General features: G+C 36.7%; 1 protein-coding gene across 5 annotated transcripts in view; it reads left to right on the top strand.

The window, feature by feature from the left end:
- The window catches only part of LCORL (ligand dependent nuclear receptor corepressor like), an 85,420-nt gene extending 64,531 nt beyond the window's left edge, over nt 1-20,889 (top strand). The window contains exons 7-9 of one of the 5 annotated variants that reach the window (XM_074587683.1): nt 279-5,155; nt 11,536-11,603; nt 19,786-20,682. In XM_074587683.1, the coding sequence (XP_074443784.1) occupies nt 279-5,155; nt 11,536-11,603; nt 19,786-19,845 (5,005 nt within the window). In that variant the 3' untranslated portion in view covers nt 19,846-20,682. Of the gene's footprint in view, nt 1-278; nt 5,327-11,535; nt 11,604-19,785 lie in introns of those variants that run through there. The other 4 variants (XM_074587686.1, XM_074587689.1, XM_074587685.1 and 1 more) reach the window with 4 other exon arrangements.
- The last annotated feature ends 564 nt before the right edge of the window (nt 20,890-21,453 follow it).

The raw sequence follows: 21,453 nt of genomic DNA, 5'->3' as shown, positions 1-21,453 counted from the left end.
TATTGTAATTGCATTTAGATACAAGAAGCTGTTTCAGACTATTCTTTTTGTCCCTTAATTTCTTCCTAATTATTTTTCTTATGGTAGGGCTATCGCTTCTATAAATAAGATGCACATCATTGCTAGTGACACTGGCAAGAATGATTGAATAGTGCAAATAGAACAGAACTGTTTTGCAAACTTCAGATTTTTAGGCTTGAGTTTAACCATTGTAACAAACATTAGATATGGTGTTTTACTGTAATTTATATTTTGTTTTGATTTGTTTTCATTTTCAGTTCAAGCTCAACAACTGATGCAAATTCAGAGGAAACAGCTAATTTGGAAAAAGGAAAATCAACCTTAAACAAGGTTTTGGAGTCTTTTTGTTCATATCACTGGCAACAGACTTTGGCTATGTTAAAATTTTTAATACAAGATGAAAACGTTCCTATAGTTTGCAGTTGCAAGCAAACACATTTGGTCCACTCTGAACCTCCCAGTTCCCTTACTGAAGAGGATGTTAACATTTCATTTTGCAATTGCAATGGACATATGCTGACAAAAAGGTGCTGTTTACAAAATCAAAGACCAAACACTTGTTTACCACCTCTGTCTGTCTGTATTAAAGATTTCCATTCTTTGTCATGCCAAGCTGTAGCAATTGGATGTATTAAGACAATGGTGAACAAAGCATGTAGTTCTCATAAGTATTGTGCTGAACAGTCGCAAAATTGTAACAGGCATTCTGGGAAAGCAGCAGCAGGTACTTATTCAACTAAGGATTGTGATCTCTTGAACAGCATTAAAAATTCAAATAGATCTCGCAGCCCATCACCGCCTCCACTATCACCTGTACAGAGTAAAGAATTTGAATCATCGGATGGATCAGTTATAGATTTTCCAACTTTAGACAATAACAAGCTTGAAATATCCATCAACCAGCCTCCATCCCTCTTGCCAGCTGAAGGAAGCGAAGGAGAATTGGAATATGCAGGTAAAACATGCAGAGGAAGAGAAACCGAATATTCAGATGGAACGTTGCTATCTACAGACCTAGAAAGCAACAATTACTATATAAATTCTGAGATGTCTGAGAAAGGTGAACATTCTGCCATTTTTCAAGATTTAATGGACCGCATTAACGAAAAGTTAAAATCAATAGACACTACAGATATAGCAACAAATCTTGTAAAACTTTCTAGCAGTGACAGGGCACCAGAAAATGATGTCAAATTAGGAGACTTCATAACCTCTCTTTTGCATAATGCTAAGGCAAGTGATTACAGCTTTATGGAATTACTTCGCCAACATGATAAACAAATGGAAAATAACATTATCCAAACAAGATTTCGCAAGCGTCAGGAAACTTTATTTGCAATGTATAATTCTCCTGATTCACCATTCATTCGGCGACAGTCTTTGCAAATCAAGAGGGAGCTTGCAAGCCTTGATGAAACTCTTGTGAGAAAAAAGTCAATTTCTGAGAGAAATGCAAAGAAATCTACAAAACATCTTGATAAAATATATCCAAGCAAAAGACACGGCTGTACTGTGGTAGAAGATGAGGCTTTGCAACATCTTGAAAGTAATCCATGCTTGAATTGCCAAACCAAACCAATGTGCTTTCCAGTACGCCAAACAGAGTCTTTCAAACTACCTCTTACTAATTTTCCAACCAGCTCCGGCTTTCTAGTTCTTTCAGAAAACAGTGCTATTGCAGCCAGCCAGCCGAAACTCACAAAAACACAAGGAGATTGTGCAACCTTAAAAGAGACTGATCAGATTCCTCTAAAGGATGAGAGTAATGGAATCTTGAGCAGAACTAAACGTAACATTGTGCCTCCTGGGTGGTACTCAGTGTATGTAACAAACAATATTGTATTTAGAAAGTCATCCAATGCAAAGAAGTCTTTAGAAAGTTTGGAAAAAATGAGAATAAATAAAGAACTTCATGCTGAAAGATGCAGTGATATAAATATAAGCAAAATTGTGAGAGACACAAATCTGCAAGTTGTTGTAGAGCGTTTAGAAGATACAATAAACTTAGCCAGAAAGACTAATAACTCATTGCTGGATAGTTACAAAATAAGCCAAAAATTAAAAGATAATGCTTATGAGCAGGTTATGAACCCAGCTGCTAGAAGAGGCTTACCTTTCACTCTGAGTGAAATGGGATATACAGGACAAAACTTCCTTCCGCATTCACATGTGCCAAGTGGCAGTAAAACCAAAACTATGTGTGTGACAACAAACAAACAAGAAATGGTTATAGATCAAGAAATTAATGATGGCCTTCTAAAATCTCTAACCTTTGGTTCATCCAGTTCAACTTCCAATAATGGGGACTTGCATACAACTTCAGAAGCTGAGGAGATCTCATCTCCCTTAAACTACTCTAGTCCTATTAAGCTTATGTTTGTTTCAGAGGTTAGTAGTAGTGAAGGAGTCAAATATACTTTGACATCTGCAGCTGCATCTTCGAAAGGAAGCACAGATATTTGTTTGTTTCAGAGGCATGCAAACACTTTGTTAGACAAGCAGGCCACAGGAGATCCTCCTCGTGCAATCTGTGTCAAAGATTGTGATTACAATGAAAATGATACCAAGGAAGAGTCGAGTTGTGTTTATGCGGAAGCAATTACAAGCTCTTGTCCGGATGGTGAAACTAACTTAACTGACTCGAAACAAAATGACAAAGTTGTGGAGAAATCAAGCAGCAGCAGTGAATCGGTTTTGAAAAGAAAACCTGGCAGACCAAAGAAAATAGGTCCTCAAGTTGTTAAACAGGTTAAGAGACCTATTGGACGGCCTCCAAAACCAAAAATAGATGTGACTGAAAGCACAGAATGTAGATCTGGACTTTGCAGTGATGGTAAAGGTACCAAATCTGGTGCAGCGGTAATGGAAGAAGTTAACAGCAACAAAAACATTACTGTGACAGTAGTTTTTGGAAGGTCAAGAAGAACTAAGAGACATGTTTCTGAAGGTAATCTAAATGTAATCAGCATTCTGCCCGCACAACACATTAATTCTAATTTTGCCAATGACCACAGCAAAGTGAGGCACAATGCAGAAACTGAAAATGCTTTGAATGAAATAGTAAAAGCCTTACAGAATTCTTCTACTGAAAGCGAGGTCTCTGGTTATGACTATGTCAGACCTATCAAGAGTAACCTGGCATCACCACATCCTTGCAGTAATATCATACGGCCAATTAAGAAACCATTAACCACCATTCGAAAACCTGGTAGACCAGCAAAAGTAAAAATCTCTGGCATATCAGTGACTGTTAACAGAGTTTCACCTCAGGAGAGAAAAGTGAGTATTAGCGACTGTTTGGCTCCTTTACAACAGCAGAATGTGTTAGACAAAAACATACCACAGGAGAGAAAAAATCAACTGTGCAATAATATGGGTCAAGTAAAGAGCATGCAGAAAGATTCTAGAGAGGATGGAACAAACAATGTTATGACAACAGTGTCAAGAAAACGTGAAATTCCATTGAGACATTCTGCTAGAGACAGAAAACCCTCACTGCATTTTTTACACTCATTAGCATCGTCTAGTGCATTAACTTGTAGAAGTGCCTTACTACATAAATCTTACAAACTCCATTTGAAAAAAGCTAAAGATCGAAAGGAAAAACGCAGGCAATCAACTCGGAGCACAGCATCCCAAGATACCTCAGAACTGAGAAATTCAGGAAATGCAAAAAAGGATCTTAAGGATGGTGAACTTGGGCCCATCAATGAAGTATCATCAGATCCCATTTTTTCCTCGAATCCCTCGCTCAGGTGGTGGGCTACTTCCGCTTCAAGTGACACTTTGTTGGAAGAACTAAATAATAGATTTGAACGGATAACTAATACGTGGTTGCGAGTGGGGGGAAATGAGTTCGATAAATGTATATGTGAAAAAAGGGATCCCATTGAACAAGACTGTAATACTGAAATGTCAAACCCTTTAGACTCCTGCCTTGTAGAATTTGAAACATCACCTATAAAAATGCTTTTTCAGAAAAAGTGTAATATGAATGAACTCTGCACCTGGTTTATGCAAACTACAGAAACACAGTCTCTCTCTCTAGTGAGGAAGGCAAATGCTCGCAATCCTTTAGAAGTAGTTAGTACGAGAGAGATAAAGATGGAAACTAAACAATCTGACCTTAGTACTTGCCCTTTCAGAAAGCACTTTAAAAAGTTTGCACTATCCTCTCCTTCAAAACCAGCAGGGAAATTACAAATATTGCATAACATGGTGAGGTCTCCAGTCTTAAATATGAAAAGCAATTTCTCGTTAGCCAGATTAAAAAGAAACGAGTTTAAGAAGTTACCGCGTGATAGGTGGGGACAAACGAAAAAGCTCTATAATCAGGCTCCCGGAGGCTGGAAATCAAAAAAGAAAAACTTACAGTTCTTTTGCCAAAGCCAGTTGTTTAAAAGTACAAGTGGGGAAACCAATGATGAAATACTCAAGCTCCAGGAAAAAAATACAGTAGAAGTCCAGCCCACTCAGACTTTGGTAGAATCTCAGAGTAGCCTCTTGCCAACTGAAAATGAAGCCAGAGATGCATTTGTTCAACAGATGATGGGATCTTCTGACTTTAACCCACATCCTGGTTTAGCAAATATACTTAAGTCACATGCAGAGACAAATGGAACAATTTGTTGCCAACAAAACATTAGAAAAGAACAAAGCCAAGATAAACTGTTTCAAAATACTTGGAAAGCCAAAACCTTTAAAGATTGTAGAATATTTCTGAGAAAAATCAACCATATTGAGCAGCACAATTCATTTAAGTTAAATAATGCCATTTATTCTCCTGAAGCTGTTGAAAGTAAAAGCAGTCAGGCCTATACGGAAGAAAAAAGACATCCTCTTTTAAGGTCCCATTCTTCTAAGCAAAATGCATTAAAGAAACAAGAAAATGAAATGGAAACATCTAAAGGATCTAATTCTTCTAAAGTGACTGAAAGGCTGGACCACGGCAGAAAATTAAGTAGTGGTGTAAACCATGATGATAATCCTGCTGGTAGTTCTGAAGTTCTTATCAGAATAAACAAAAGAAAAAGTCCACAATGGGAGACCACTGATACAAATATAAGAAAAAGGCTAAAGAGACAATCATGCAGTAGTGGACAAATGGCAACTTATTACCCAAAGTACCAAGTAGGTAAGTTCCTGTTTCCACCTTCATCTTAAAATTGCAATCCTAAAAAAATTGGAGAAGTCGAACAACTAAGCACTTTGGATTTTTTTATTTTTTTTTTAATTGCATGATACTCATTTTAATTTCAGAGAAGTCATGAAATTAAACATTGTATAACATCAGAATAATGCAGAAAGTGCCATTTCAAAACATATATAACATTTTACACAAATTTTTTGCCTGCAATGGGTGTGTTACGTTCTATTATGGCTATAACACACCAAAATGAAGGAAAAAGAGCTAACTAATATAGAACAGACAGACAACAAATCAAGTTCTGACATATCTGAAGTCAGTCGCTGCTGGTCATTGATTTCAAAAGGAAGAATTTCATTCCACTGTGTAGTTTCTCATATTGTGAGGAAGGATAAATTATAAAATGAAACAGAAAATCAGTGTATTAACATATAGTTGTTTAAAAATAAATGGTCATTGAATGATTTCTAATGTAAATCTGTAATGCTTTTATAAGTCTATAGTAAAAAATACGAACTTCTGAGAAGTATTTATTCAGAGATCCGTTTTAGTATCCATTCAATGCCAAATGAAATCTGCTGACTCTAAAGGGTTTGTGCATTGAATCCTTACGGAACAATTTAAAATACAAAATTATTCTAGACAAGTACAATATACGGTTACTATGCTAAGTGCATTGGCTTGGAATCTTTTTAGGCTAGTGTGAAATTAAATCAATTTTTAAAGGTAGATATTTATAATACATTGTAATACAACTGTGATCTCAGAAAGGCCATTATATTACTTACAAAGAGGGTACACTTCTGGAATTATTTCTTCTGTTGGGTGAAGCGGTCTCCTAAAACAGAAGTCTCAATTCGTTTCAATAAAATAACTAAGGTGTGAAATACTCACCAAGTAAAAAAAAAAAAAGTTCTGCAATAGGAATTAAATTACTGCAGAAGTATTCATTTTTAGAAACAATATTGTATTAGCTAATCTGGTTATATTGCCTGAAGAATAAAAAAAATATTCAAATTATCAGAGCAAAATCTTATGTCCCCCTTTGTATTCTATATTGTGGAAAACTATCCCTAATAATAAACTGAAGAGTTAATTTAAGTTGTAATATAAACAATATTATGGCTCTTGTATACTTTATTTCTTTTGTGCTTTATGTGATATATGAAATTCTTCATATTAAGCTCATTCACTGTAACCCTGCTTTTCTGCAATACACTGTTTTTTATCTTTAGGCTATTATTTTGTGTTTAAATTCACTGATTTGGGGCCACGCTCAGTATAAAAAGCTTGTTTTTAAGGAGTTCAAAACTTGACACAAGATTGCTGTAAAAAAGCCAGAACTAGAAAAGGAAAGGGTAACATCTATCTGTTTCTTTTTTGCAAATGAAGAAAGAGCTCTCTCATACTTCTATTTCATAATTTTGACTGTAGTTGAGAAAATTTTGCATTCAAATTATATTTACCTTTAAGCTTTTTCTTGCTATGGCAATCTAAGACCTATTACTGTGATACGGTCTCATGTTAGTTTTAATTGGGACTCAGTTTTATTTACCTGATAACTTTCCTCCTTTAGTTTTGGATCCTTAGGAAATCTGATAACTGTTTTGCTGTTTTACATTACTTCATTTATAATTTTTGTTATTTTCCCTTTTACTCATAGTTTCTCATATCAGTCGTTGTCTTTAGAAAGGATATGACAAAAAGTTCATTGATAAAGGAAATGTTAAAAGACAAAGGATGATGATTCTGGAATTTTCTCCGCACTTGTAACCCCAAATCTTTTTTAGGGGTGCTGTTGCACTATCGGGAGATTGAAATAGAAAAGGATATCTTGTTTTGGCAGGTTGATTCAACGTCGTGTACTGTCTGCACTAGCCAAGGAAATCATATAAACATTTTTAGTCTACAGTGTAGCTACTGGCTAAAAAGAAGCAACATGATTTCTAGCTGTGCATGCATGCATTTTCAAACATAATTCTTGCATCTGGAAGTTTAATGCACATGAAAACATCATTATTCATTCATATGTTCTTTGGACTGTATTTTTGTTGATGTGGTATCATAAATTATATCATTGTTCTGTTGTCATGCTTGAGATGTTCTTATATATACATTTATGGTCAATATTTAAAGTTTTTCTTCAAGTTTTACTGATCTTGGTGTCTTATCAAATATTCTTCAAAGAGAGGTGTTGTGATGCTGTTTTATTGTAAAGCGTTGTGGCAGGTAGGCAGAACGTTGTTATTGAATTTTCATGTATACTCAATTTTTGTTAGAATGTGCAAGTGGGAATAAAGCATTTGAGTTTTTACAGCTCAAGGTAGTATCAAGCAACTCAAACTAGTCGTGCTCATTGTAGCAAGAGAAGAGAGTTAGTTGCCTTTTCCTATTGCCTGTTTTATTCAAGATAAGGTGGATGGTAGATACGTTGGTCTCTATGCTGTTTGTTAATACTTGACTTCTGAGCTGTTGCTTCAACAATGCATTTGATGTGTTGGGGCAGTTCCCTTTTATTGTAAACCATTGTTCTGACCATTTTAATTTCTTTAGCAACACCGAAACATTATTACTGTCTGTGGTGTCAAAGAAAATTACGTAAACATGTTTTCAGGAAAGCGTATTTCTCTCCATGAGGGTGGTTCAGTGTGTTTCCTCACAAGACTGAAGATCACATTCACGTGCTTTGGACTTGGCCAAACTAGATCCAAAAAGGCTTCAAAAGACCCAAGCTAAAATAAAAGAAATTATCCAACAATAAAATGTGACACAATTGAAGACTCCATTTTAGGAATTTACAATGTAATGAGTGTTTTAACAATCTTCTTCAGGGGTGTGGATTTATCAGAGATGCAAAGGATGCTGTGCGCCTACTACAGTAGCAGGCAGTACTGCGTGCTGTGATGACATGACATTCCTTTGTATCAGGGTGGGAGTTCCCATTGAAAAGCTTTTAAAAATAACAATCAATTCCGATCACTTGAAGCTAGGATATTTTCTTCATCTAAGATTAACTTTTCCATTTTCTTCCTTACAATTTGGCTTTTCTTCAAGTAGTCTGGAGTTTTAGAAGAAAATCTATTGTATTTGTTGGCAGGGAATATAAATTCAATTTTAAATTTTCATTCTGTTTGAATGCTGTTTTTAAATGCTATCTTAATGAGATCAAATTAGTGCAGGTCTTAAAATGAGAATTTGCTAATCTTTGTAATAATTTCAAAGTTGACTACTACAAGAGTTACGAATCTAACTGAAAAGTTGGTATTTTTATGAGTCTAATTGGTCTCTCAGTTGTGCGTGGAAAATAACACCTATGTTAATACAACAGACAAAACTTTTCTTAAACTTGACTTCTGTTACCATAAATTTTCTTAAAATCGTAAGGGAAAATTTTATGATCTCTTTTTACATATCGCTATTAGTATGGCATTAATATGGCATTAATATTCCAGTATCGTTGCAATCCAGTGGCGATAAGGCTACACTATAGGAATCGCTTTCCTACTCCTGTGGAAGACGTTAGTCTCACACCAATGACCTAGTGACAAAAAAAGATTGGTTTTAGCAAGTCTCCACCTCTGTCTTTCATGAAGGAGCACTTTCTACACTCCTAACGTGAAACAGATTTAAAATATTGGGTTAGGTAAAATGCGAGAGAGACATACTGTAAGTCATTGTATCTGTTGATTCTGAGAAATCCTTTTCAACAGCCACGTCTTAGCTCTTTTCGCAAAGGCTTTTCATCAGAAGGTTACTTGGGTTCAGAGTAAGTTTCACCTGTGATGCAGAATAAGCAGATAGAAATTTTCATAACTGTAATTGCCAGACAAGAAGTTACTTTTTCACAGACAGTCATAAAACAAAGTAAGAAAATTAATAGAAAATGTAGAAATGATATTGAAATGAATGACTGTTCTCAGTAAGTGGGCCATTTGTAACGCAGAAGTATAAAAGCAGAAAGGTAAACTTGATATATAGTTGACTATACGTGCATAATAAATCCTGAGCCATTTAATGAACTTAATGGTCTCTGCCTCATTCCCCTTAATGCCCCAAGAGCAGCCCCAGTACCACAGTCTAATACTCCATCTTGGTTACACTCTGGAATTCCACTTGCCGAACGCAGTTCTGTAGTCTGTCCTTCCCTTGTCTTTCGCTCTTTTGGGTGCTGTTTTGTTTTAAACTGTGGCCATTTACATATTGCCGTGGGTATGCTGTTCCTCGTGTTCTTTGGGGGTTCTGAGCTAAGGAACTTTTGCTTTTTTGAATAGTAGACTTCTTTCAAAGAACTCAACCCTGAAGTCTTTCATTTTCTCTACCTGCAAGGAAATTTCTGTAGCGTAGTGTCATGATCATTTGCCTTTGTGTTTTATACATAACTGGGGTGTGTTTTTTCATCATTTAATTAAGTATTGTTTAGTTATCTCTTTTTCATTTTTTTTCCTCAAAAACTGAGAAACTCATATTCATTGCTTTCCTATTTGTTCTCAGTCCTGAGGAAGTGGTTCATTTTTTCAGCTTTCTTTAGGGAACTGATAATACTATATAAATGTAGGCTTCTGTCTTTTTGCTTAAGCCTTTCTCTAGAAGAGAAAATGGTAGTTTTCCCAGGCCTGCCTAGTGCTTTTGAAAATACGACAAGTACATATCCTTTTTAAAATCCTCTCTTCTGTTAAGAGTTTATTGCCTTAAAGAGGAGCTTTGACTGATGTTAGATAGAAAAGGATCAATCAAAAGGTCGATCAATACAGCCTGTGTTGTAACTTGTAAATAAAGTATTCACGTAGTCTGACCAGCACAAAGCAGGTTAGTTATACTATATATATATATATATATAGTATATGTATATATACTATATATATAACTATATAACTATAGTTATACTATAAAATATTCCACATTTTGGTGTTGAGCTCTGGGAAAGTATTCCTGCTCAAGGAAGATGCTTTAATTCCTAGAGGCGCGTGTACTCTGCCTCACTTTGTGTTCCTCTATTGCTATCTGCTAAAGCTAGTAGTAAGGGGCGGATGTTCACCAAATTTCCTTCCCTAATTCCTCTTTCACTCAATCAAAAGGTAGTTATAGCCTGTCCTTTGATGATTTGACACCTCCTTCAGATTGTCAAGCCAAATATAATGCCGCATTTATTCACTGTTTATCCTTTTGATAGCGGTGTCCGTTTGTTTTGCTATACTTACACAGCTGTGCCTTAAAGCAATTCTTTAAATAAGATTTGAGACTAATAGACGTGTTTTCATTATTTTAAAGTATTTCAGGACAAAGTCTAAACATTTGTTTGTAGGGCTTTGCAGAGTGGTGTTAAATCTTAAATCTTATGAACTTACCCAAAATTTTGTTTCAAATGTAGGTAAATATTTGGCAGCTGTTAGAAATTATATTTCATTTTTTATGTTCCTTCTTCCTTGTATTCATTTGGTAGTAGGATATTAATTCAATACAAATGAGATTTTTGCCATAAGAACAGAATTTTCTTATCATAAGGCTTTTTATTTTTTTCTCTGGTGTTTCCTATGGTCAACATGAAGGACACTCTGCCCTTCAAAACAGCCTTGACTCTTGGGTGTTCCCTGGCACGCTCAGCCTTTCTGAAAGCTGTCGACAGCCTTCAGGTTGCAATTAAGCCAGATGTTTTTACAACGATCAACACCTAATTAGATGGATGTATCTGAATGGACATTGTTTTATCTGGGAAGCCCAAGATTTTTAGAGCAGCATTTTGCATTCACGTGCACGCACCACTGCACCGTCCTGGCCTGGCGCTTTTGCTCTCAGTGGTAACTGAGGTGGTGTCACGCTCTGTGGCCTCAGTCAAATGGGAAACATGGTGGTGTTCTCGGGGGTGTCATCCAGCAAAGAAAGGTTATGGGGTCCTCATTAACAAAGTTTACTTCCTCGTTATTTAAAAGATATTATGAGATATTTTAAAATAAATCAGAAGAAAATGTTTGGAAACCCAAGTTATGTTTTTTAACAAATACAAGTATATAGAAATGTATGATTTATGGACCTATACCTATGTGTATTTGTATAGGGGTATCTGCTACCTATGAACCGAGAACATTTCTAATGTACCATTTTAAGAGAAAAACACTTCTTTGAAATACAGCAAACAGAACCTAGATTGAGGTCCTAATTTAGAATTTAATTGGCATTTTTAATTACTATTTAATTACTATTTTCATAGCGCCTTATTAAAAAGATAGAAAAGAAAATATAAATTATTTCAGTGCTAGTCAAATAAAATATTGAAGTTATTGTAACTGAGCAGTAATTAAAATGTACTCCACACGTTTTTATCAAGTTCCTAACCAGGTTATGACTCAAAATTATGTTTTGATTGGTTGCAGTGTACCTCGATAAAATAATGCTGTTCTTGAGACACATCTCTCTCCATCTTCTCCTTTCCATGCCTAAGGTATCATCTTGAATTACTTCAGTTTTCGTATCTCTTCCGTCTGTTATTTCTTTTTCCTCTTTATGGGATTGCCAGCTTTCATCTGACCGACTTCTTTTCTTATGTAAATGCTTACTTTAGTAAGGCAGACCACCTGTTTTCCTTTCTACCTTTTTTTCACACAGAATCACAGAATGATGGGGGTTGGAAGGGACCTCTGGAGATCATCTAGCCCAACCCCCTTGCCAGAGCAGGTCTCTCACAGAAGCCTAGAAAGTTCTCAGGGAGGCTGATGAGCTCAAACAGGATGTCTAACTTCTCATAACGCTTGAGCTCCCACAATAAAAGTTACACCGTTGTCATTGGCTACGTCTGCCAATGTTAGTAGCTATCCCAGCAGTATAGCACTGATTTTTGCTTCGTATGTGATCCACTACAGCCACCTACACCTTTGTTAAAGAACTGCCTGACCTGCATCCGTACTTTGCCATGGTCCCTGCCGAACTGTTTATTTCACACCATTGCTTTTATGCATTTATTTTATTCAGAGCCACGTCTGAACCACCATTCAGACCATTAGGCTCTGTTTGTTCCACATCCTCGTCTCTGCATCCTCTCTTCAGACTTTGTTCTCCTTTAGTATCAAACTCGATCACGCATCAGCTTTCTTTTTTCCAAGCTGTGTGTTTGTGAGTGCCAAAGTATGCTCTCGGAGCCCTGCGGAATGAGGGCAGCGCAGTTCCACTCTCTTTTTTGTTTTTTACTGTATATTTGTCATTGTGTACTTATGTTTTTCTTAATCCCCAAAAATATTGTCTTATTCTCACTCAGCTGGTTCTTTTTTATCTGTGTGTCATGTTTTCCATTTGGAATGGAGCCTAAATTTTGGAGAAAAAGAGTAAAGTTACGTTTCAATGTTCTTATTGGGGCACTTACTTAGCATAAATTTCAAAACATTCAGTACCAATCATTTATTTTTAAATTATAATAAATTTATTTACAATACAAATATAAATTTAAAAGCTATACTTAAGGTATCCATTCTTAAAATTGTGGTGGTGTTTCTTACCCATCTTTCTAGTTTAAAGTTCGAGACCTGTGTGTTTGAAGAAATTCTTTTGTATATCGTCTTTGTTCCTGAGACATTTCATATTTATCAGTTTACTACTCACAGCTGTTCTTAAATTATATTTAAGTATTAGAAATTTCAGAAAAGGAAATGACTTATTTGCAAATTATTGTTTGACCTTCCTTAATTCAGAAGTCTGGTGGCTTATAAACCTCCCAGGGACTGTCTCATCATTTTTCTGAGATGATCTCCCTCCATAATATGATTGCATTTGTAATGTCAAAAAACTATTATGAATTGAAGATTTGAGATTAATCCAGCTCAAATGACAAGATTTACGTGGCTGTCTTCAGCACAGTATTGAGACGGTGGCATTCTGTTTCCTCTGAGAACAGCCCGAACCAGCATACTTGGTTCTGAACCTCCAAGCCTTACCTCATTCAAAACCATTTTTAATTATGAATAAATAGAATAAAAATAGCAAAAAAAAAGTTTCTGTTACAGAATGTTTCTAAGGCAAATGCAACACTTCTCATCTGCACAACAGGTGTTTAGGGTTTTTTTTTAATTTATTTGCATGCTACTAGCTTCTAATAATGGGTAGAAATTAGGGAGTTTTCTTTCATGGAACTGATGGTCAGAGGCAGACCTGTTTCACGGTGGTGCCTAGATGTTAAGAATTAATTATGATGTTCATCATAAAATTAATGATGCTTCCTTTTAACTGATAGATTCTTAGCTGTTTTTTTGTTTCCAAGATCTTTAAAGACAGCATGCTATGAACGATTTGAGATCACAGGGCTATATTTTTATTTAACAGGTATAATACTAGTGTCACTAGTAAATTATGCCCTAAAATTTTATCACATCCACATTAATATTTTGCTTCCTTGTTCTTGAAGAACCCTGTGCCTTCTGTGGACTGCTAAATAATCTCTATTGCCACGAAACAGTGATATTTGTCAAAAAGATCACAGTTCTTCAAAACTTTTGAAGTCAAGCTGCTTTAAATAATTGTAACTTTAAAAGGGGGCAGGAACATTGTCTATACTTCAACTTGTCAACATACGTTCAAATCTGTCCCGTATTCTGGGGAGCCATCAGCACTGAACTCTGTACTTCATGGCTGCACAAGTCTGATTGATTGATTAATTTCTTTTTTTAGTACTTGTTTCAATTCCTCATTTCTGCAGTGAAGTTGCAATTTAAACCTTTTATGTTGCCTATGATCTGTTATATTTAAGGGAGCGAAAACATTTTCTGTAGCTGACTGGTTTGGGGGAGAAAGTCGTGTTATTTCTGTGACTGCACTCTGAAACTGTCGTCATCTGTTCCACTTGCCAAAGCTTTACCTGAAAATGCGTGCTATGTGCTGTTTGGTTTTACTGCTGTGTTCTTCAACAAGGAATTACTGATGTAAAAGGTGCAACAAGCATCCACCGCTATATAATTTTGTCTCTGTGCAAGTTACGCTTAAAGCTTCAACAGCGTGTGGCTATTTCAATATATAGTTTCAGGAAATAGCGACCAGTAAGTAATCCTCTTTCACTGATGTGCCACAAGTGCTCAGCAAATTCCTACGAGCCTCTTTTAGTCACATTTCTCATGTGTTTTGTATGTATGTATTTCATTCCTATATCCTTGTTTCTTCCCACCCTTTTTTTTTTCCCCTCAACCCAGGAAAACATTTCTGAGTCAGTGTGAAGAGCAAAAGAAACTTTTCCACCATAATTTCAGTCTGGGACTATGGCTGATTCTGACTCCTCACCCTGTCTTTTTGTCTCCATTCAGTCCACCTCCTCTCTTGGTTCTGTCTTGCAGACTGTTTTATTTGTTTTACTGTTCCAGCTGTGTTAATCCTAGCTCTTATGTCTAATTTTTAAAAGACTCCCTGAATATAGCTTATCTCCCCAGCTGCTTTGATCTAGTTGAGTACGCCATCTACTTCCAGGGCATTTCTTTTTTTCTCTCTTGATTCCCAAATGGGATTCCACCCACTCATCTGAAAAATATTATTTCTTATTATGAAGACAGAATCTATTTGATAAATGGAAGTGAGACCTTTCTTTGTAGATTTCTTTGTTGTTGCATTTTGGCATTGTGGAAAGATGAGTTTAAATTTGAGAGACAATAAATCTGACTGTGCGTGCTTGGTTTGCTTTAATTTCAACGATGTATGTTGCATTATCAAATCAATCTCTGGTGGAAAGCATGCTGAGGCTACTATAGTCACCGTAGACTTTAACCTAATATATTCCACTATTTCCCTTCCTGGGAAATGTTCGAGTAATTTGTACAGAAAAAATTTTTTTATGATGCTGAAGTTTTATTATTTCTTCTCAGTATTTTTTTGAAACCTTTCTGTAAAAGCCTTAAATCAGTGCTATATATCACGAATGCTCTTGTGCTTTCTGAGCTATCCATTGGCACATCATTGATGGTGGTGTTTAACAAGTGCAGTTTGCAGAATTTTTATCAGACAGAAGGGTAAAAAGCAGTTTGACCAAGTTCTCAGCTGGTTGGGAAGGAGACGTTTTTATCTATGAAATAAGTGTTGCAAAAGGTTTAGAGAAACCTGACAGTGGTACTTTCATAGTAATTTTACAGCGTAAAAAAACCACGATGTTTGATGGCAATCACTTTGGTAGGTGACAGATAAGAAACATTTATCCCTATTCCTACTTTTTCTGCATGGCCTTGACATGTTGTAGACACAGATTAACTCAGCAAAAGAACCACATTTTTTTTAACTTTGTAATTTTCATAAAACAGGTGTCAAATTCCTCTTTTTCCTGAAGAATACAGTTTCAAACTGTACAGAAAATAAGACGCTCAAAGCATGTTGTTTTCTTTTTGTGCTTGGCAGCCTATCGACTTATCCAGTATTGCTCTCGCATCCTCCTATTAAAAAGCAGTATTTCTGTTATCATAACAATGATTTGGGTAAAACTACAGAAACGCACACAAAATGTCACAAAGCAATACTTGTATTCAAGCAGTTTTAACTGGAAGTGTGGAAAAGAGCAGGGTTTGCTTTAGCTCTTTGGAGCATGGGAAGGCCCCTTGTTGCTTGTTTTAGTAGAAGATTGAATTCAAAGAACTTTGTATTTAATTCCCTTTGCTTTAATGACACGAGGAAAATTTTATGAAGAGAGATGATCCTTTTAGGCCCTAGCAGACCTGGAGACTTTACCACACATAGGGTTGTCTGCTTAGCCAGGGGAGACTAGATAGGACTTCAGCATCCATCAGCATTATTCTGAGTGGGCTGCTATGATTTGTTAGAATAACATATGCAATTGCCTCTTCTTCCTACGCTGTTGAAAGATAGTAAATTGAGAGATGATTCAGTAACGGTGATTTGGGAATTGAGAGTTGACACATGAAAAAAATCCTGGAGCCATCGCTGACAGTTGTCCAAAACCACGTTGGTTTTGTGTGCAGTAGCATCCGAAGAAAGCCAAGAGCACACGAGGACATCCTCAGTTTGCACTGACAAAACAGCGTGTCCTGGCGCTGTACAGGACCTTAGTGTGTCCACAGCCTCGGTTATGCATGTTATGGTTAATCCAGTTATTGTACACTCTGAAATATGAAATCTTTTAAATTAAGCAGTAAATACTCTTCAAGCACTTGAAGAGCAGTTAAGAGGACAAGGGCATAGAGGGTAGTGTAATTAAAGATGAAGAAAATCATTTGAATTTTGAAGAAATAGCACTAGTTTATGATACAAAGAAGTTAAAAAAAATAAAGACTACTTCATTCTTTTTTACTAGGCTTTTAGCAGTGTTAGTCTGTCTTCAAATTCACTAGTGAAAGCACAACTATTGAATATCCCATGTTACAGAAGCACCTGTAGCTGACTTCCACAAATCACATGCACGGAAGCTGCTTAACTGCATCAATCCCAAATGAATAAAAACAAAATAGATTATAATTGTGGAATAGTAAACAGATGGCTTGAGAATTGGAAATTTTAACCTTTTTAGAGACCATTATATAAGATCAGTAAATGCCTGTTGTCTGGGAAGTTAAAGGCACCGCCGTCCTCTCACTGGTGCACTCCGGGAAGATGTGGAGTAGAGATACTCAACAGCTTAATTCCAAGCTCTACCGAAACAGAGTTCATGGCTTCTGGTAGCATCAGGCTGTAGCCGGCAGTTCTTCCTGACAGGAGGGTTGTTGTATGGAACATCTCTCTTTCGTAGGAATGCTTAATGCACAGTGCACCTTTTGTAAGCAGAGCGGAACAAAATCTAGAGTAGAATCTATTGATGCATCTGGGTGGAGAAATTCAACTGCTTCTATTTAATTTTACACCTTAATTACATTCTCTGCTTTAAAAATACTATTTAAATACGCCATTTGCATACCTTGTTACATTAACAGCTAGAAAATAAATCACTGCAGGTAAAAGAATTAAAAGTGAGATTAAAGACTAGGTGGTTCTTCTTGGTTAACAAATATATTAATGCAGAAGTGTTCAAGGCCAGGCTGGATGGGGCTTTGAGCAGCCTAGTCTCGTGGGAGGTGTCCCTGCCCAGGGCAGGGGGGTTGGAACTAGATGATCTTTAAGGCCCCTTCCAACCCAAACCATTCTATGATTTTTATCAAGGTAAAATTTCCTAAGATTCTTAGGCTTTTTATGTTGATGTTACTCATGCTCAGGAGTTGAAAAAAAACATTAATTTAACATTTTTCTATTCCTGTTTTTATGCATTCTCAACATGCCAAACTCTCGAGTCTCCTAGAGTTCTTCTCTAAGAGGTAGATTGCTACATGACAATTACCAGCAAAGATTTCAGTTCTAGTTTTGCAAATTCAGTCCTGCCTTGTACAGAAAACTACAGCAAATCCTAGTACACACTCTGTTACCAGTAGCAGTGTTTGGAAAATGGGCCATAACCATTTAGTACAATTCCTAGTTTATATACAGGAGCAACATGCCAAATCACTCCAGAAGCCTGAACCTTTAGGTTTTTCTGTCTGGCACTTGCCCAGCATTAAACACAGTTTATGTATCTACTGCTTTAAATGCAGCAGAAGTACTGTTCTTTAAAGTACTTTGCAGGTATATACTACTTTATAGCTTGGAATTTCTTGATTCCCAAGGCATTTACGTTCCTTTCAGATAACAACAACAAAAAACCCCAAACAACAAACCCCCAAACAAAACAACATTCCAGCCCTATCTCTTCATTTAGCTGTTGATTATTTCTGTTCTTTGCCAAGAGTTTAAGTTTTGCTGCCTGGCCACGCCTGGAAAGCACGTAAGCAGCAGGGGTGAGGAAAGCTGCAAGACCTCAGGAGTCAGCCCTAGCACCATCTCATATCCACACTTCATCCCATGGTCATAGGAAAAGGCTTTGACTTTCCTCGCAGCAAGTGAGGGCAAAGGTTCAAGTCTAAAGAGGTTGTAAATTCCAGAAAGTAACCTTGCTGTCACCTCCACTTGCACTGTGTTTCCTACGGGAAGGAAAAGATCTGAGCAACAAGAGTGTGTGCAAACAAGAAAAGAATGAAGGAAAAGGGTACAAGGCAAAAACAAGATAAAAGATAGAGGCAGAAGAATAAGGACACAAGGAAATGCAGGTTATGGAAGCAGCACCTCTGTTACTGCAGGTTAGGAACTAGGGTCAGTAAGTTAGAAATGCATTTTACTACCATGTCAGAAAGGCACACTGTCTTCTACAGAGCTTGCATAAAAATGTAAAAGAATGACAATTGTGTTTCAGATGCTCTGTGAAAAGTAACAATGAATTGTCACTTCAGCTGTTACACAAGCTCTTTCCCTCTTGCCATGACATTGGAAGGTTTAATCAAAGTCAGTCAATAGTATTTCAGTAACACGAGCTAATGTGTTTTAGGTTATAGTCTTATAGTTACTGAATGTCCTCAGCTAGACTGTTCACCCACTTCAGCAGATTCAGTCCTTGAGAATTTGCACCCAAGTCCTGTGGTGGACCTGGTTTCCTGAAATGCAGCAAGTCAGAACCATTAAGAGATATTTTTGCTACTTAAGCATCCCTTTTATAGAAGAAATTGTGTGCAGGTAGTTTATTGCATGATGGTTACCTCCTACCCTTAGTTACAATACACAGAACAATTTTTTTTTATCTCAGTAATTAGAAATATTTCCAACTTTGTATCATTCTTGCAGTTCTTAAAATCTTTGAAAAGGATGGTGAGAAACAATGAATTGCACATAGGACACAGATCACTGCAGGAGGTAGGCAGTTAAAAAAAGCAACAATCAAACCATTAGCAGGGATGGAGAGGTTTGAAATTAGGATTTCCAAACTCTACCTTCTTGTCTTCTGAGTGTGGGCAATCACAGTGCTTTTTATATTAAGGAAGAAATTTTTAATGCTGAAGGTGGTGAAACTGTGGCACAGGTTGCCCAGAGAGGTGGTAGATGCCCCATCCCTGGAAACATTCAAGGTTGGGCTGGACGGGGCTCTGAGCGACCTGATCTAGTTGAAGATGTCCCTGCTCAGTGCAGAGGGGTTGGACTAGATGACCTTTAAGCGTCCCTTCCAATCCTTATCATTCTGTGATTCTACATGGCAACAATGAGAGTATGATTCAATCCACGCTTCCGTCCTAGTCTGTTTAGTGATCCCCACAAAGGGCTGAGTTTCCTTCCCTTCTTGTATTACTTACTTTCCTTGAGTTGAAACAAAATAAAAACTGTCTATATATTAGTCCTTTCATGGCTGTACTGAATTAACAGTGTCAGCAAAAAACCCAACCTCAAATTCTTGCCCAGTTCCTGCTCTATGTTTTTACAGTAGTCAGCTAGACGCAAATTAAGAAAGGCCAGCCCGCAGAACACACCTCTTCCTGTGCAGAGCCATAGCGCCAGCAGGAGAGGGACCTGGGACAGTCTCTGCGCCTCACCAGGACCTCAGCTCCATCGACTTTTACAGCACGGAGTGCAGCACAGCCAGGTTCTGATCTTGGTGTTTCTGGAACACAGCGCAGTAAAACAACAACAAACCCCAACAGTGTACACAATCTGCCACCACCTCATCTTGCCTCTTACCAGTTTGCTTGCTTGCAGGGGAAGAGAGAAGTGTACTAAACTTTTTCTCATTTTTTTCCCTCTCCCACCCCCACCTTCTTTTCTCACAGCACGCTACAAGTGAAAGTCTCGGAGCCGCAGAATTCAATAGACATGAACACAGAAAATGAACATTTGAAGTCCATAAAGATGTGCCTTAATCAGCCCACTGAGTGGAATCTGAGTTTTTCAGCAGCATCTCTCGCCAGCTGTAAAGTTTTTAACCAAAATCTCAAAACTGATGAGAACAAATAGGTTGCAGCTGTTCTTGCACTATTATTTTGTACATTGTTCCTGATTTTTTTTTTCTGCTGAACAATAAGCATTTATTACATTGATCTTGAAATGATCTTGTGTGATTTGGCTTTATATTACTACTAGCATTATTCATTTTGATGTACTTTTTCTTTTTTTTTTTTAAAGTTTCACATCTGACCATCATTAAATTCTTGCAGTACAAATTTATATCAGATTCAGATGTTCCCCTTTAATAGTATTGTGATTTTACTATGTTCTTTAAGTTTAATTATTATTTCCCAATTTTATTTTTGTGCACGAAAGTTAATATACTATGTAATTTGTGGCATAGGTCACCGTGTAAAGATTTATGGTAATAACAATTCAAACGAATCTGTAACAGGTGGAGACCGACTACCTCGAAGCAAAGCAGTAAAAAGGTAAATTATCTGAGGAGATCTTCACAAACGGATTGAAATGTATTGAACAAGCAGTTTGTTTCTGCAGTATGCTTTCATCTTCATTTATCTTGAGAACTTTTGTGTGACAGTGTTTAATGACCGTAATGTCTAAAAGAAAGGCCAAGCCTACAGGAGAATCTCTTGAAAGATTGTCATTCAATGAATCTGTATCTGCACTTTTTGAGGTTTCTGCTAAATGGTCTTTCTTCCCCTTTTGTTTTTATGAATTTATGCCTGACACCAATTAAAATGGATGTAAATGCTCTTCCTATTTCTTTTTTTTTTACGTGTACTTTGGAAATTCAATGTAAACATCAAAATTTTAAACTCTACTCAAAGAAGTAGTAAACGGTTGTAGCTGACTCCATTGTAGACATTCCATGCTGAGATCAGCTTTAGCAAGGTTCATGTACTTCATCAAAACTTTATTATTAATAGAGCTATAACAAAAGTGTTAGAATAAAACCGTATGATCTGTTTCTCTTTTCTGGAGTCATACATTCGATAGCTAGAGTAGAGGCTTCTTAATTCAACTTCTTAAGATGGTATCTGTCCTTTACTTGCCTAGAGCTAATTTTCCAGAAGGAAATGTCCTTAGAATACTGTATTTTATAAAAGAAAGGTTTTAAGGGTTCACTTAAAATTATCATCTTACTTAACAAAATGAAGATGCAGTTCTTCTGTAAAGAAGTTTGTTGGTTTGCAGGTGCAATCCAGTAACTGAAATAAAAGACTGTTGTGAATTCCACAAAGTTTCACAAGATCCCACAAGGATTTTGAGTCACTGAAGTGTCAGACAGCGCAGAACATGATTAAAGAATGAACATTCATCATCACACCACACTGCCTAGAGGGTCTTTATGTATCTCAACAATTTAATGCATTTGGATTTTATAGGGCAAGAAAGCCAAAAAGATAATTAAGCTTCCTGGGGAAGAGGGACTGACATTTACTTCAGTGGAGCCCCACCAAAGCACAAGGAATGGTTAGGAGTCGGGGCTATCCAAAAAGGGACATAAAAACAGTCTTACAAACAGTGGA

This window comes from Larus michahellis, chromosome 5 (assembly GCF_964199755.1).
Source record: "Larus michahellis chromosome 5, bLarMic1.1, whole genome shotgun sequence".
Lineage (NCBI taxonomy): Eukaryota > Metazoa > Chordata > Aves > Charadriiformes > Laridae > Larus > Larus michahellis.
This window is presented reverse-complemented; position numbering and strand designations above follow the sequence as displayed.